This window comes from Python bivittatus, unplaced genomic scaffold, assembly GCF_059951505.1.
Source record: "Python bivittatus isolate LINGU-HERP-01145 unplaced genomic scaffold, Pbiv_v1 ctg000850_np1212, whole genome shotgun sequence".
NCBI lineage: Eukaryota > Metazoa > Chordata > Lepidosauria > Squamata > Pythonidae > Python > Python bivittatus.
Window position 1 is genome coordinate 17,365,936 of NW_028277112.1, and position 18,068 is coordinate 17,384,003.

Consider the following 18,068-nt stretch of genomic DNA (forward strand, 5'->3'; position numbering starts at 1 on the left):
TTCAATCACTCCAGAAAAGACTCATCAACACAGAGTTACATAAGGGACAACAGCATTCATGATATAGCACTTCCAAGTAACAAGTTATTGTTCATGTCACAGCACCATGTGTATGACAGTGTATGACTTGGTCGAGACTAGCCAAATTTAAGCAAAGACTGCAAATAAACAGAAAGCCTCAGCAATATACTCTTTGGGAGAAATTATACCTTTCAAAGACACTTATGAACTTTAGATTTTGGTGAAAAGAATAAAAGTAAAATATTTATCTTACTGATAGATACATTTTAAAAACACCCAATTCTTTTTTCCCCCTCATTTAGACTGACTGTTTATGTACTATGGTGACAAATCAGGAGGTAGATTTATGTGAACCATTTCTTCTGCCTTGGACATTAATATTCCATCTTGGGGTGTTCATTAGCATGCACTATAAATTCATTAAACATTGTAATTGAAGGTTATCCTTTAAGACTTTTAGCTGGTATATTTGCATACTTTTAAAATGTGAAAGGCAAGCTGGAATAATAATGAGAAAAATGTGAAACATTTAGCCAACAGCTACAGAAAGTTTAGTCTATTCAGTAGACATCCTGGAAAAGTACTAGAGTATGTTATTATAGATTTTATTAATTGTATTTTATTTTATTATAGTTAGAAATAGAGGGCTGGGAGGAGCACACAGGCTTATTGTTTTCCTAATCTATGACAGAAAATCTCACAAGTTTTTTTTCTGTGATAGTAAAAATAATAATATTTTAAATCAGTAACATTTGCTGCCTTTCCTTATATTCCTGAGCATCAGCTATTTGAGACAGTGTCTTCATTCTGCTTAAGAGAAGGGCCAGTTTAAATTTCCCTGATTAATTTCACACACACTAAACAGATGGGCTATGTTGAAAGACATTATGGACTGTTCATGTGCAATTATTGCCGTGTACGAAATTATGTTTTATCACAGTGAGAAATAGTGTCATGTCCATAGTTTCTTCCTCTGATCATACCTCTTCCCACATATGGCTTATGGATTTCTGTGATGGTTTACCTAAACTGGGGCATGAAGTTTTTTCCAGTCAAGAAGTGTCCTGGGCTCTGGGTGATGTGCCAAAGGCCCCACCCCAGTGAGTCATGGCTGGGATGTTGGGACTAAAGCTAAAATTGATTTAATTAACATTTAAATTTAGCTAGAATTTTCAAATACTGTAGTTAATATGATTGCTCTCCTGTCTTGTGTTCAATCATCTTCTCCTTATGTCATTTTCTTTTAAAAAATTATAATCTAGGAACCATATTTTGGAGGAATCTGGGGTCATAGTAAGCTTTTTAGGGGGCAGGGCTAAAGTGGTCCTTGACCTCAGTTTGAACATGTTGCTTTTCATGGCTTTCCCGCTAGACCTGAAAAAATTTGAATAAGAAAACATTATATCCTGTAATCACACCTCTTTCAACTGGAATAATTTATCTACAAATCTTTGGCAAAATGTTTCTCCTTATCACTCAGCTAAATGTAGTACTTACCAGATCCTTCGGTGAAGCTACTATTCATAGAGCTCTCTCCAGCTGATTGGTACCTTTTGCTGTTTTTGAACCATTTCCTTCGTCTAGCCCAACGGTCTGCTTCTTCTTCTTGAAAACTATTGTTTGTTCTTGCATCTTTCGGCACTTGTTCACTAGATAATACTGTGTTCATGTCTCTTAGTGATTTAGCTATGTTTTGTGGGAGGAAAAAAGAAACACTCTATACACCGAACAACATTTAAAGCCAAATTACCTTTTAAAATATTCTACCGAACACAGTTTGCAGATATGTTAGCTTAATGTTAGTTATTGAAAATACAAACTAAAGGAACATTTTTATAAGAATGGGAAAGTAACATCTTGTATAGAGCACCAGTGTGCCAAATATTACTTTTTCAACCTCAGTGAAAGTTACAAGTGATGGCCCTTTGGAACAATGGTTCCATTTATTCAATATTTGAGATGTGCAGAGCAACACAACAAGCTGTTTCCAACATTCTACCAGGAACAGACCACCAAACCAGAGGTCAAGAGGATATAACATTCACTGCTTTACCTGTCATTTTTTTTAAATTAACCCCCCCCCCACCATTGCAAATAATGGGAAGGAAATCTTTTAAGCTAGTTTGTTAGAACATTTTAGAGTCTTTAGATTCATATTCTCCCTACGCATGTTCCTGATTCTTTCTTTCTTCCTTCTCCAAATGTTGTAATATAAAGAATAATTCTTGGAATATTTTAAAAGACATTCTGTAAATATCATAAAATAAAATTATGGTTCCTAACATAAGATAAATGCATAATTTATGTAAGAGAAAGCTTTAAAAGATTTAAGTTCCCTTCTGGTCAGGGGTATCCAAAGTGTGTGGAAAAGTGATAGCTGTGATGATCGAAATTGTCCCTGTACATTATGTGCTCACAAATTATTTGCTTTGCTTTATCTTTTATGGTGAAACAATGCTTTGAGGAGTAGTTTCAGTGTGGCATGCACTTTCCAGAAACTACAAATTTCTTTTCACCCACAAAAGAAATCTTAGATTGCCTTTAGGTTATCCCTCTTAACTAAAGATATTAAGTTGAATTCACTACTTCCTATCAAGTAATCATTTTCAATTACAATATGTAAACTAATGATCGAATCTTTAGATTATACCCTTAAATTATAGCTTCATTTTTTTCCCCGTTATGCTTAGGAAAGTATGTCAAATCAAGAGGAAAAATACAGATGTATTAGGAATCACAGCATGCTAAAAGGAACTTCTCTCCCATACGTAAAGCATGTGAATCTTCCTATAGATTATGTTACTGCCTGTATTTTAATCTTGCTCTCTTCCAGGTTTGGAACTAAGATAGAAATGTATATGGAAGGTATGAAGTTGTGCTCCACTGGATAAATACAACTATATATTCTATTAGGATACCAGGGGTATACTAGAGTAAGGAAGATTACCTTGACAGAGATATGTAACCTCCGTTACCAAAACAATGAAGGAAAAAACTTATGCCCACCACAAACAGAAACTGTGTAGAAGAGGCTCAGACAGACACCTCTCTAATTCACATTGAGTGAATTAGACTTTCTGTGGGGTTGATTTGTGGTTTGGTCTACCTGTTGGGGCTGACAGATGATCAGAAATAAGATGAACTCAATTTATGTCTTAGTCTTCCCCCTAATCCCTTCACCAATGCATATTTTTAAATACAACAGTTTTATTCTATTTTCATTGATACAGACTAAGTCTACTTTGGATTCTGTTTTAGGAGAGGGGTAACGAGGAGCAATTGCCCTGAGACCCGCACTGTAGGGACCTCATCCAGAGAATGGCCAGTTTTTGAAATGAATAGAATGAATCGACTTTTCAAGGTAGTAAACAAATCAATTAAAATATCAACCCAACAATCATTTGAGTATCTGGGATTTCCCAAACCATTCCTACTTACTGGGTCATTGACTTTGATGGACAAAAAACAATGAAGAAAAGAAAGCATATATATAAAACTTTAAAGCATTAAACACCCGCCTCCAAACATATCTCCCCTTTATTCTCATGGCATTGTATGCCAATGTTTTCTTTTCTTCATTGTTTTTTGTCCATCAAAGTCAATGACCCAGTAAGTAGGAATGGTTTGGGAAATCCCAGATACACACACACACACACATATGTGTGTGTGTGTGTGTACACTTAGTACCCCATAATGACAAAGTGAAAACAGAATTTTAGAAATGTCTGTAAATTTATTAAAAAGGAAAAACTGAAATATCACATTGGCATAAGTATTCAGACCCTTTACTCAGTACTTTGTTGAAGCACCTTTGGCAGCAATTACAGCCTTGAGTCTTTTTCAGTGTGATGCAACAAACTTTGCATACCTGGATTGGGGGATTTTCTGCCATTCTCTCAAGCTCAATCAGGTTGGAGGGGGACCGTCAGTGGACAGCCATTTTCAGATCTCTCCAGAGATGTTCAATAGGGTTCTAGTCAGGGCTCTGGCTGGGCATTCACACAGCTGTCTCTAAGCTATTCCTGTGTTGTCTTGGCTGTGTGCTTAGGATCATTGTCATGTTGGAAGGTGAACCTTCAGCTCAGTCTGAGGTCCTAAGCGCTGTGGAACAGGATTTCATTGAGGATATCTCTGCTCCATTCAGCTTTCCCTCAACCCTGACCAGTCTTCCAGTCTCTGTTGCTGAAAAACACCCCCACAGCATGATGCTGCCACCACAATGCTTCCCTGTTGGGATGGTATTGGGCAGGTGATGAGTGGTGCATGGTTTCCTCCAGACATAACATTTAGAATTGAGGCTGAATAGTTCAATCTTGGTTCCATCAGACCAGAGAATCTTGTTCCTCACAGTCTGAGAGTTCTTCAGGTGCTTTTTTGCAAACTCCAAGCAGGCTGTAATGTGTTTTGCACTGAGGAGAGGCTTCCGTCTAGCCACTTTGCCATAAAGCCCAGACTGGTGGAGGGCTGCAGTGATGATTGTCCTTCTGGAACTTTGTCCCATCTCCACACAAGATCTCTGGAGCTCAGTCATTGGGTTCTTGGTCACCTCTCTTACTATGGCTCTTCTCCCCCAATTGCTCAGTTTGGCCAGGTGACCAGCTCTTGGAAAAGTCCTAGTTGTGCCAAACTTCTTCCATTTGAGAATTATGGAGGCAACTGTGCTCTTGGGAACCTTTAGTGCAGCAGACATTTTTTTGTAGCCTTCCCCAGATCTGTGCCTTGCAATACTCCTTTGACCTCATGGCTTTTGCTCTGGTACAGTATGCATTGTCAGCTGTGAGGCCTTCTATAGAGAGGTGTCTGCCTTTTGAAATCATGTCCAATCAATTTAATTTACCACAGGTGGACTCCAATCAAGGTGTAGAAACAGCTCAGCAACAATCAAGAGAAATGGGAGGCACCTGAGCTAAATTTCAAGTATTGTTGCAAAGGGTCTGAATACTTTTGCCAGTGTGATATTTCAGTTTTTCCTTTTTAATAAATTTACAGACATTTCTAAAATTCAGTTTTCACTTTGTCATTATGGGGTACTAAGTGAGAAAAAAAAATGAATTTGAACGATTGTAGTATCAGGCTGCAACATAACAAAACTGAAAAAAGTGAAGGGGGTCTGAATACTTTCCAAATGCACTTTATATATATGGAGCGGCTGGGTAGCGTAGTGGTTAGAACACCACCTTTGATGCAGGAGGCCAGGATTCAAATCCCGGCTGGTACTTACCTTATCAGTAGGGACCCTTGGGCAAAGACCTCCTAACGCTTCACCTGCCTGCCTCAAATATGACAGTGACATTAACTAAGAGAGTCATGTCGGCTCGGACGTCACCCAGTTTACAAGGTCCACGTCAGGTGTTGGGGAACCAGGACAATCTGATAAGTGGGCTACTGGAACAAACCATACATGGACGAGACAAGAGAACTTGGAATTGATGGAATGCTACTACAACAGTAGATCTAATGAGAGGGGATATATGAAACATATGAGGGAACTATGGACAGACACAAAACCTACATCCACACTAACTGAGAAACAACTAGTTACCCAGCGCTTCAAAATAGTGAAGAGGAAGCTTCTCTCACAACTTGAGATAGACCAACTCCACATTACAACCCGGATTCAAGCAGACTTGGAAGAATAACTGGATTTGCAGCCAACACCTGAAGCTGGAACATCACTGCCACCCCCTCCATTACAGAGCACAGCAGCTGATATGAGGCATAAGATCATGGATAAACTAGCTACAGCCAACCCTCAAGTCCAATTACCAAGGCTTAGTGGAGAAGTACCATTGGATAGTATGATAGAAGATGCCAATAGAGCCCTCCATACAATCCCTACTACCACCATAACTCAAACCAATGAACTGGTATACGCTACAGCCACTGCAATCCTGGAAATGCTTGGCTACATGATCAAGAACAGCAGTACATACCCCCCCTTGGAAAATGAGATTGGAGGCTAAGATCAAGGCAACTTGGAGAGAAGTCAGTCAGCTGGTGAAACTACAGAAGGATGTGTGGAGATTAAGGATAAGACTCGGCTACTGAAAAAATACATGAGCCTGACTCCATCTGAAGCCCTAGAGACAGCTAAACAAAGGCTCACAGCACTGGGTGCCAGGCTAAAAGACCCTTGAAAGACCCTCACAAGGGAACAGCACCATCCAACTACTGGCCAATAACCTGCCTCCCCACAACATGGAAAGTTCTATCAGGAATCCTAGCTACTAAGCTACAAGACCATATGGGCCAGTACATGAGCACAGCTGAGAAGGGCACTGGGAACAACACCAGAGGCTCAAAACACCAGTTGCTCATAGATAGAGCAGTCGCCCGAGACTCAAGGTCTAGGCAGACCAATCTGAGCACAGCCTGGATTGACTACAGGAAAGTCTATGACTCAATGCCACACACATGGATCTGTGAATGCCTGGCACTATACAAAGTCAACAGGACACTAAGGACCATCCTCAAGAACTCAATGGGACCATGGAAGACAACACTGGAAGTCAACTCAAGACAGCTCACACAAGTGGCCATCAAGTGTGGCATATTCCAAGGTGATGTACTGTCCCCACTGCTGTTCTGAATAGGCTTAAACCCTCTCAGCTAAATAATCACAAGGACTGGATATGGGTACAAGTTCAAGAGTGCAATTACTATCAGCCACCTTGTCTACATGGATGACTTCAAGTTGTATGCTAAGAGTGAATGAGACATCGACTCATTGATCCACCTGAAATGGATCTACAGTGAGGACACTGGAATGTCATTCGGACTGGAGAAGTGTGGCAGGATGATAGTAAAGAGAGGGAAGGCAGTTAAGACCGATGGAGTGGAACTACTGGTGGGCCACATAGCAGACATACAGACCAGCTATAAATATCTTGGTACCCAACAGTCACATGGGAACCATGAGGAGCAACATCCAAGTACCACCAAAGGATAAGACAAGTGCTGAAGAACCAGCTCAATGGGAAGAACAAGATCCATGCCATCAACATGTACTGCCGGTATAGTGAGCTGGCCAAAGGAGGACATGGAGGCTGCCGATGTGAAGACTTGGAAGTGCCTCACAATGTATGGAGGTTTCCACCCCAAGTCCAACACCCAGAGATTGTACATCAGCTGCAAAGAGGGTGGGCAGGGTCTGATGAGTGTCAAAGCCACTGTCCTGGATGAAACCCGGAGCATCCAGGAGTACATCAGTAAGATGGCACTCAAAGATGAGCTGCTGAGAGAATGCCTGAGGCAGCAACAGATATGGGAGGGAATTCAAGTGGAGGAAGTACCATGGCAAGACAAACCCCTGCTTGGGATGTACCACTGACAGATAGCTGAGGTGGCTGACACTGGGAAATCCTATCAGTGGCTGGAAAGGGCTGGATTAAGAAACAGCATTGAGGCACTGATCATAGCAGCACAAGAACAGGCACTAAGCACCAGATCCATAGAAGCAGGGGTCTACCACACTAGACAGGACCCAAGGTGCAGCTTGTGCAAAGAAGCCTCAGAGAAGTCCAACACATAGTGGCAGGGTGTAAGATGCAGGCAGGAACAGCATATACCTAATGGCACAACCAAGTAGCTAGCATTGTGTACAGGAACATCTGCACAGTGTATGGGCTAGACCATCTCAAGTCCAGATGGGAGATTCCACAGAAGGTTGTGGAGAATAACAGGGCTAAGATCCTGTGGGACTTCCAGATCCAGATGGACAGGCAGGTACTGGCAAATCAACCAGACATCGTGGTAGTAGACAAAGACCAGAAGACAGCAGTGGTGATAGATGTCTTAGATGTGCCAAGTGACAGCAACATCAGGAAGAAGGAGCATGAGAAGCTGGAGAAGTACCAAGGCCTGAAGGAGGAACTAGAGAGAATGTGGAAAGTAAAGGCCAAAGTGGTCCCAGCAGTGGTAGGAGCACTCGGGCAGTGACAGTGGCTCCACAGTGACAGTGGCTCCACAGATCCCAGGAACAATATCAGAGCTCTCTGTACAGAAGAGTGTAGTGCTAGGAACAGCTAAGATACTGCGCAGAACCCTCACGCTCCCAGGACTCTGGCAGAGGACCTGAGATTGAGGAAGACACCACCCATAGGGGTGAGAGGGGAATATATATATGTATGTATGTATGTATGTATGTATGTATGTATGTGTATATGTATGTACGTGTATATGTATGTATGTATATGTATATACATATACATACATGTATGTATGTATATACACATGCATACATATACATATATACATACACACCAAAATATTCTGGTGGTTCAACTGAATCTGGGGTTTGGCAAAGAAATGGAAAGAAATGTCTAATCCTGTTGTTAAAAATTGGTCCAGGAGACATGTTTGTTATTAATTTCTGAATGTCTATGTGTACTTTTTATTGTACTGTTGTCTTACTTTTTTGGGGTTATATTTAGCATGAATTAATAATTGGGAGAGCAAATATATAGGTCACCATATCAGGAATAGCATAGAAAACTGCACAGGTTACATTTAAAGAGATTCTGCATGTGAATAACAAATTTGACGACCACTTCAAGATCAGCACATCTCATGTCAGTGTCAACCTTTGTAAAGGTTGCCTTTATTGTTTCAGAGAAGGTTAAAATTACTTGCCTTTCTGTTCAGCATGATTTACTGGTGACAAAGTGGCTGGGGTCAGGACGACATTCCTATTTGTTTCTCTTTCTTCTTCTTGATTTTCAGAGCTGGGTTTGAATGACTTCTCTGCCTGAACTGCTGCTAAATGAGTTCCAGAATGATAAGAGAGACTTCTGTGTTGTTCACTAGAGAGCATCTCTGGAGCATCTGTGAAAGAATCTCCAGCTAAAAGATGTTCAGTCTGAGTAGAATAATCTTGGCAATCAGAATCTTCCTGAATATTTTCAGACATTTTCTGAACATCAGCACAACTTTGAAAATCATTAACTTGATCTAATTCTTCAGTATCCAAAAGAGGCAACAGAAATACTTTTCCCCCTTTGCTGCTGGACAATAAGGGCTCCTTTTTTATCGCAAAGCCAAATGAATTTGCCATAGATTTAATGTCACCTGGAATGATGAGCTTCTGTTCCAGTTCTCCAGCTATTAGTGTCATGACTGATTTTGTCTGTTTCTTTTTCATTCCTTTAGACTCTGAAATACTTAGTGGAAGATTTTTGTTTGACTGTATTACTGATTGTTGACCTTGAATGTCTTCTATGGAAACCTTAGCAGAAATGTTATTATTGCTATAGCCACTTGATAGCCTTTTGGAAAGCAAAGAATCTTGATGAAGAGTTACTTTGATTGGTAATTTTTCATGTTCTTGAACTTGTTGGTCTTTGCTTCTTAGAACCTCACAACCAAAGCCATCTTTTTCAAAGGTAATGTATTCCTCACCTCCTTTTTGGGTTGTTGGAGTCTCAGTGGGTCTATATTTCTCCTTTTGAGCTTGACAAGAATTCACAATAGAATGCAAGTCTTCCACTGTCACCTGCCCCATTTCTTTACTGTTCTTCATGTATTCTAAATAATTGTCCATTAAAAAAGCATTGCTCAGTTTTCCCTCTTGTTTAGCATGACACACAATCACATCATGATCATATGAAGCAAAAGCAGAACAGCATGAAGATTTAAGACCTCTGAGATTACCAAACAATGATGTGAAACTTGAACAAGGTTTTGTGCAGCTGATAGGTGTATTTGTACTCATTCTATAAGTAGTTACTGCTTTGACAGGTCTGGACAGGAGTTTTAAGGATAAAGATGGCATGGAATAAAAACCCGAGTCTCTTCTAAGCTGAGGCAATGACAATGCATCGATAGAAGTGACTGGGAAAGAATATCTTCTTATGCTTTTTGATTCCTTGGATGAAATTAGCATAGGAGTCCCTGTTTCAAGAAAGCTGTTGTTCCTTATTTGTAGCAGATTATTCATCTCTCCATTATGTTTCTTTTTAAACTGGATTTCTTTGGAACTGTAATTTTCTTGTGGAGTTTTTCCAGAATAGCTAAATTCTGAAAAAGTTATTTCTTTATAAAAATCGTTTCCCTTTGTGCAGTCCTTCATTTTCTCTTCACAGGAAGCATTTTCTTTTTCCCAGTTTAAGGTAACTGAGTATGTATCTGGTACATTCATACTGCTTGTTCTTCCTAAGAATATAATAATCTCAGTTGTAATATCTAAGTGGCTTCCTCAGTCAGCAAATGAAGTTGGAGGAGATGTAAGAATGTATTATTCTGGACTTACACAACCTAAAAATGTTTTTCCCAAAATTTAACTCAAAGCCAAAATTAGACTCAAGCCAAAATTTGACTCATAATTTGAATGGCAAGATATGTTAATGACAAAGTAATGTGAAACACAGTATTTTCATATAGTTTCATAACTATATGAACTGCGAGCCCGACCATATTTCCTTTGTCACCAAACTCAAAAGTGACAACTCCTTTCTATCAGTATATTTTCATTCCCTCCAATACTTATTTTTACTGGTGAACTTGAAATTTGGATTGTGTATTTGGATGTTTCAGATTTTTTCAGAAAGGTCAGAAACTCATGGTTTTATGCTATCTGTAATAGTGTCCTTTGTGATGACATCTTTTTCAAAAAGTTTTTTGATTTTCAAGCCACACAATTTCTATAATCAGAAAAAGAAAACAACTTTTCTCATTTCCATATTCAAGGAATCACATTTCACTTCTCTGTACATCCATTTTCTGATGGAAGGGAGTCTACAGAGTTATATTCCTTGTAATATGTTCTTTCAATGCACTTTCTGAGTCATCAGTGTTTACACTGCTACTATATCATTTTGCTGAACAGAAAGAGCCAAGCAGGACAATGTTATCCTTGTTTTCCTTTTTTACACACACATACACACACACACTTTGAAAACAGTGTTATTCTCTTTTCTGCTCTGTATAAGAATGAGGGCTTATATTTTGGCTAGGTGTTGCCAATCGGTTGCTTTGTGAGTACTAGTTTTTCTTGGATCCTCCCCTGTCCTGTTTTCAACAGCTTCAATGTTCTGTTGGCATCAGCAGATGATTGGCAAATACTCATCTGTAGAGTAAACACAAAGGAAGAATTCTGTTACTATTCTGAAAGTAAGAGTGCTTTAACATTTTAGGCTGGTCAGTGATAATTTTAAGTGGGGTACAAAAGGACACAGTGCTTGTAGCGTATCCTGATTCCACTGCAACTCTGACAATTACAACTTGTTGATGTTTGCTTTCTTTTCAAAAGATCTAGGAACCATCCCTGACCGAAGCAGACAGCCTGTACAGCACAGTCACCGTTTGTACGGTTCCCCACCCTTCATTAGGATGCCACCACTTGTAGATTACAGTGGTGTAAAACTGAGGTCATTCAATTCCAATGACATTTGATCATATCTCTCCTTCAAACCAAATGTTCAAATTGAAACTTGGATGAACTGATTCAAGCACCAAATCAAACCAAACACCTTCAGATCACTTTGCAATTCAAAAGCAATTTGCAGATTCAGTCAATTTTCTGGCTTTGCAGAAGTAGGAGAGGTTGAGTGCTGTGAGTGGCTGTGATATTGACATAAATAGCCAGCCAGTTGCAGGCCATGCTTGTCAGAGCACTTGGGGGGGGGGGTGCATTCTTCTGCTAGACCTTCTTTAAGCAGATTCGCTTGGAAGGAGAAAGAGAGAGAGAGAAGTGCATATTCCTATGTGATTCTTCACCTTCTCTAAATTTACACTCTTCTATCCTTATTCATTAACTCAGTTTGTCTTACCTTTATTAGAGTATGTTATCTCTGGGTCCAGTCTGCCCAATAGACAGTTTCATTTTCCCCAGTAGATATATTTTATAACGCTGGTTTTCTTTTCATGGTTTCTCTGCTCCTGTATTGCCTCATATAAAATGAACGGATCTTCATTGCATGATTCGTATTTGCTTGTAGTCTTTATTATATACATTAGTCTATTTTTTTTCATCACTGCGTGCTATTTATGCAATAGCGATAACACAATCACGCATACACAAGCAGCACGGAAGGCATCAGTCCCAGAACAGGGTAGCCTTGCCATTGAGTCATACCTACAAGTCTGCCACTCCAGAAAAGCAGATGTTCAGAAAGCAGCAGACTCTTCAACCTTTAATGACATTAATACTCTTTAATAAGATGGAAGAGCCTACTTTTAAAACAGTTTAAACAGTTTTTTTAAAAAATACAATGGAGTGGATAATTGAATTAATTAATTAAGTAGTTAGTTAGTTAACTCTTGCTTATATATAAACTGGAAACTCGGAGAGGCTTACAACAAACCAAGTTGTACAGAGTGTGGATTTAATCAGTAAAAATAAATTTCAGAACAACTAACAGCATCCAGTCTACTGTGCCTACATTTTGGGGTAGAATGAGCTTCCTTTGGACCCCAAATGCCTTCTGAAACAGCAAGATGGGAATGGCCCTTCAAAAGTTTAATAAAGAGGATTCGGTCCATGCACCGTCTCAATAAACTCTTGGTTGGACAATTTGAAGGGTGCTATGTTCTTTTTTCCTCCCCCCAATATCTCTGCCTTATATTCTGCAATATTTTGCAGGGTTCATATCTTCTAAAGGATTGCCATTTTTGCCACTATTGCTGCCATTTTTATCCCATTTAGCAAAAAAGAGGAGAAAAGAAGCAATAGTTGCAGGCTTTTGATGCTTCTCCATTATAGTTAACAGACTCCTGAGTCTCAAATCAGTTTAAATGCAGGATTGCTGTCTTTAAATCTTGAATCTAAAATTCAAATCAAATTTTGTTACCTTTGATTCACAGATCTGCACACATTTGCTGTTTAAGCCTGGAGCCTCATTAGCAGAAGTAGTTCAATTTTTTTTGGTGTATTTATGTAATCAATTAATTAATATGGCCACCCCACTAATAAATTGTGACTCTGGGCAGTTAACAAAATATTAATTTACAATAAAAGGTAGATAGCAAACATAAAAAGTGCACGGCTCAATGTAAAACAACACAAAACATGGCCAAAACACAGTATATTCCTTATTTCCCAACCTGTTTACCAGATGGTTCATCCAATCTCCTGGCCCAGTGTCAGGGGAAAAGCCAGTTTTTAAAGAAAGGCTTTGACCCTTTATGGAAGGCCAACAGGGTCAAAGCCATCTGATTCTCAGGGGAACACCGTTCCAAAGGGAAGGCACCATGGCAGAGAAGGCATCCCTCTTGGGTCCCCTTAGATGACATTGTTCATAGAGGGAAGCCAAAGAGTGTCTGCCCACTCTTATCAGATTTCATGGGGTGGGCAGACACAATTGGAGATAAGCAGTCCTGCAAATAACCCAGCTCTGTGGAATGAAATGCTATGCTCATAACTACTCGCACTGCTGCTTTCTAGACCAACTGTAGCTTTTGGATCATATTCAAGGGCAGCCCATGTACAGCACACTGCAATAGTCCAAGGAGCTGACCAAGGCATGAGTGACTGTGATCAGGGCCTCCCAATCCAGGAACAGGCACCATTGATACACAAGATGGTTGTGCAAAGGCCTTTCTGGACATGACTATCACCTGCTCTTTAAGCAGGAGCCATCAGTCCAAGAAGAACCCCAAATTGTGCATCGGTTCTGTCTGGGAAAGTGCAATCCCATCCAAAATCAAAGTTGGAAAATCCCCAGATCCAGAATGTCCTAAAACTCACAGCCACTTGGTGTTGTTTGGATTGAGACAACCCCACATCCTCCAAACATTGGGAAAGAACCTTGATGGGATTGCTTGGTCTGCTTGGGGTAGCAATTTATAGCTACGTATCATCAGCTATGCATGATACTTAACCCTGTGCTGATAGATGACCTCACCCAGTGGTTTCATGTAGATGTTAAATAGAGTGGAGAGTGTGGAAATCCTTGTGGAATCCTGGACAGTAGGAGTCTAGAGCTGGATCTCTTTCCCACACTAACAAAACTGGTTCATAACATTGTTATTAAAACTTTGTGGTTGGATTTATTTTAATTGCAGTAAGGCCTGAAACTATCAGCCAGATTTTGTTGAGAACCACAGAGATGACCTTGGAGAAGGAATACCGCAATGACTGGCAAAACATGAATTAAGCCCAGGAAGAAGAGACATTACAAAGAAACCTGTCTTGACTCTTGGGTATTCTTTGATAAGTTTATATTTATTAAATCTAAGCCCTGGAATATTCTCATGTGCAAACTGAAGCAATTATACCCTTGAAAAATTGATTGAATTATAGAGGTGTCCACAGGGAGTTAAAAAAAAAAAATTAAGATGGTGGCCATGATCACATGATCAAAGCCATGCAACCTTTTTATCTGTGTCATTGCAATGCCTGTAAGAAAGGGGTATGGCATTGATCAGATGACCATGGCCACCATCTTTCACCCCCACATTGTGGACAACCCTGTTAGATAACATTTTTAGCAAAACATTTAGTGTTGTGTAAATCATTCAGTCCATGACCCAATAAATTGCCTTAAGTAGCAGCATTTTTCCCCAGTGTTTCAACAATGAATAATGCAACTGGTACCTTAGATTTTATGTTCTGGAATGAGTGTATTACTCCATGTAAATGTTTTCTGTTGCTGTTTTTAACATCTTTCTTACTTAACTATTTTGTATGGAACAACTGTGACTGATGTCCATGCATACCAATTGTTTTCCTAAGTTTATTCCCAATATATTTATATCAAACCTTACTTGGAAAAGCAGCAGATCCCAGATGCATTGGGAGTACAACTGCCCGCATTCCCAATTAGCATAGTTAACAACTAACTTGGAACTTTGGGAGATCATCAAGTTGGGAAATCATGTTGCTTTAATTTGGGTCAGGAAAAAGTCAAGTTCATTTATTGATTTAAATTCCTCTATGCTTCTTTCCCAATAAAGTTAGATATTCTGATTATAATCAGTTGAAATCAGATTTAAAAACATAATAAAATACAAAATCACACCTCTGTATAATTGGTAAGAGGAGTGCCAGGTCCTTTGTACCCCATATGGAAAGGACCTGGCAATGGACTTAATAGATTTAATCCTGCTCCCACATTCTACAAACACATAAAAGCACATTTCTGAATGAGATCAGAGTGATGCAATATACAATTTGTTCCATAAGGATCAATGACCTGCATTCACAGTCAAGACACGAACGGTGCCTAGATGTCCACGGCTGGGAGTGATGGAGCGTACCTGAACTCTAGAATGGAAAAGTCTGATTTCCGAACTTTGTCACTGGAAAGTTGTTGAACTCTAACAACAAAGCCAGGATTTGAGCTGAAGCTGTTAAAGCTCGAGGAAAAAAATCACAGTGCTTCAGTCTTTTGTTCAGGATATTTTTAGACAGCAATGATCACAGATCAGGCATCTCTGGCCTTGAGAGCTTATGAATACTACTCTCACATGAACAACCTACTTTTTTTTTCTAATCTTGATAATTCCAGCAGGGCTCTTACTGTCTTTTTTGACCTTTCTGTTTGTACAGTGCTGAATATGGTGTTTAAAATTACTGATTAAAATCATACAAAGCTTAGGAGCTTGCCAACTGCAGTTCTGGCTATTGCTTGAGATTATTAGGGTCATGTGCTGGCAGTGCAATTTTAAAATCTGAGATAGAAAAGACGTTAATTGATAGTACTGCTAGGGAAAATATTTAATAATGTGTGTGTATCACAGCAATGGAGGAGACAAGATATCTTTTTTTGAAAGGTGTTGATGGGAAGTTTTTAGTTCTGTCGTGTGTTGACATGACACTTAGAAAATCTCTATTTTTAAAAATGGAACACTTTAAACTGTCAGATAATGAAAAGACAGTTTGCTGCTTCCCCACACACCACCACAAATCTTAATAGCAGTTTCACAGCATACGACTATATATATGTCCTGAATGTACAGCTATCTTAAAAAGACCAACTTAAATTGGCAACTCTGAAAGCTCCATATAAATAACAATGCAATTCATCATTCTTATAGACTGAAGAGCCACACTAATACTTTAACCCCTTTCCCCAAATGTCTTTTACTTTACTTCACTGGAAATAACTTTTTAATTGGGGTATATAGCATACCAAAGAAGGTTAACTATAAAAATCTTACAGTTGCAAAAGATCTTTAATCAAAAACCAGTTGGTGGAATTTATCACTGCATTTTTATAGGTTCAAAGTATATCAAATTGAGTGAACACATGGATGTATCAAAAAAGTTAAATGAAAGCGGAAACAATGTGCATTTTCTGGTTTTATCTTTTCAACATTTGTTTTTAGAGATTTTGTTGATGTTAAATGAACTGTTAACGTACATCAAGAAAAATGCATACGCCATCAAGGTCAGATGAAAATGAAATATAGCATAATCAGTTTATATTGACATCGCTTAACAAATAAAACAAACAAAAAACAAAATCTCCTTGAGGGAGAAATAGGAAACTAAATGAGCTGATGAACTGTGAGTTATATTCAGTTTAGTAAAGGCCACCCAAGGAAGAGAAGCCTATAACTGGCTGCAAACTGTATCACTAAAAATCCATAGCCATTTGATATGTCTCTTTATTGATGTCATGTTGACTGGGTTGTGATGCAGAGACCTTGCTAAGCAGGACAAATCAAGCTAGTAAAGCATTTTTCCTTCATTATACAACATAAGCTCAGTCATGGCTCAATGGTCAAAGATTTCTTGCTATTCCAAAATGGAGAGGGAATCACCTTAAGCTTGGAAGCTGCACATAATTTTACCAATTATCTATTCCTTTTATTACATTCCTATCTATCTATCTATCTATCTATCTATCTATCTATCCATCCATCCATCCATCCATCCATCCATCCATCCATCCATCCATCCATCCATCCATCCATCTGAAAAAAACTCTAAGCAACTCACTTGATCTATAGCATAAAACTTTGTCTCTATTCAGAAATCAATTCCACCGAATTACTTCCATAAGTAATACTCCCATACGTAATATGGGAGTAGTAGTAGGGGGAAGTAGTAGTAGTGTCGAGTAGTATGGGAGATATGTAATCTCCTGTAAGTAATTTCTCCCATAAGTGATCTCCCATAAATAATACTCCCATAAGTAAAAAAATAAAGGCCCATACCCCTAATCTACAATAAGGTAGAGTCTTACAGATTCCAACTTTAGAATCATATCACCCCAAATAATGCTAAGATAAAGAATCTTGCCTATTTTGAGGGAAATATTTCTTTTTTTGTCAGAACAAACCTTTTGAAATTCTATTATAGCAGACGTAGCTGGCATTTTGTTAATAACATACAAAATGAATAGATTCATGTAAGTATTTATAAAGGGTAAACATTAAACATCAATTTAATTTGGAATATACAGTACAGCTGTGTTCTGATCACCATACTTGAAATAACAAAATAACTGCCTGGGCTACCATAAAAAATACAAAACAGGACATACAGTTCAAAACCCTCACCTCTCTCATTTCTCTTATTTTTTCATTTATTATTTTCTTTTCGGTATTATCAGTTCATAATATTAATAGCAACACATACAGGCAACTATGTAGCTTTTTGATTGATAAAGGAGTAAAGGTGTATATTATTATAATTGCTATTATTATTATTGGTCTAAATTATACCCCCTCCCCCCAAAAATAAGCAATGGGCAAGCAACTCACCTATGCAAATTCTATCATCTTCCTATTTTTCTGAAAAGGTTAAAAGAAGACTTTACATTCAAACAGAGAAAAGACTAGTCAAATCATATTAAGCCTGATTGGCTTGCTCTACTTCTTTATATTTCTATTCCTGTTCCTTAAACTCAAAATCGGATTAATTCATTTAATTCCAGAGATTATCAAGAATGGCCTATCTTCAATCAGCCTACTAATACCTACTTTCTTTGTCCTTCACAAGTATAAGCAGATTCAGAAGAAAAGAAAAATAGTTTTTCTTGCAATGTTTGAAAATTAGATCAAAAGGATTTTTTTCCAGAAACATTTAAACAGACTGCATATTAAGAAGCAGCCAATTCATACTTAACTACTACTGTGTAGATTTTTGCTTTTAATACTGGGGC

The 18,068-nt window shown here is 38.6% G+C and overlaps 2 protein-coding genes across 15 annotated transcripts in view; one reads left to right on the plus strand and one right to left on the minus strand.

Annotated features, from left to right (window-relative positions):
- Positions 1-11,774, minus strand: part of LOC112540842 (uncharacterized) — a 58,483-nt gene extending 46,709 nt beyond the window's left edge. Inside the window, exons 1-2 of the mRNA XM_088130205.1 lie at positions 8,653-11,774; positions 1,519-1,707 (exon numbers count right to left, since the gene is read on the minus strand). Coding sequence (XP_087986331.1) covers positions 1,519-1,707; positions 8,653-10,156 — 1,693 coding nt within the window. The 5' untranslated portion in view covers positions 10,157-11,774. The remainder of the gene's footprint in view (positions 1-1,518; positions 1,708-8,652) is intronic.
- MACIR (macrophage immunometabolism regulator) overlaps positions 1-18,068 on the plus strand; it is a 146,698-nt gene that overhangs the window by 101,781 nt on the left and 26,849 nt on the right. For 10 of the 14 annotated variants that reach the window (XR_015793840.1, XR_015793833.1, XR_015793832.1 and 7 more), the window contains 2 exons: positions 3,280-3,382; positions 8,743-8,880. The exons of 1 other annotated variant lie outside the window; for it this stretch is intronic. The gene's annotated coding sequence lies outside the window, so the exon portion shown is untranslated. Of the gene's footprint in view, positions 1-3,279; positions 3,383-8,742; positions 8,881-18,068 lie in introns of those variants that run through there. 3 more of the 14 variants (XR_015793837.1, XR_015793838.1, XR_015793835.1) reach the window with 3 other exon arrangements.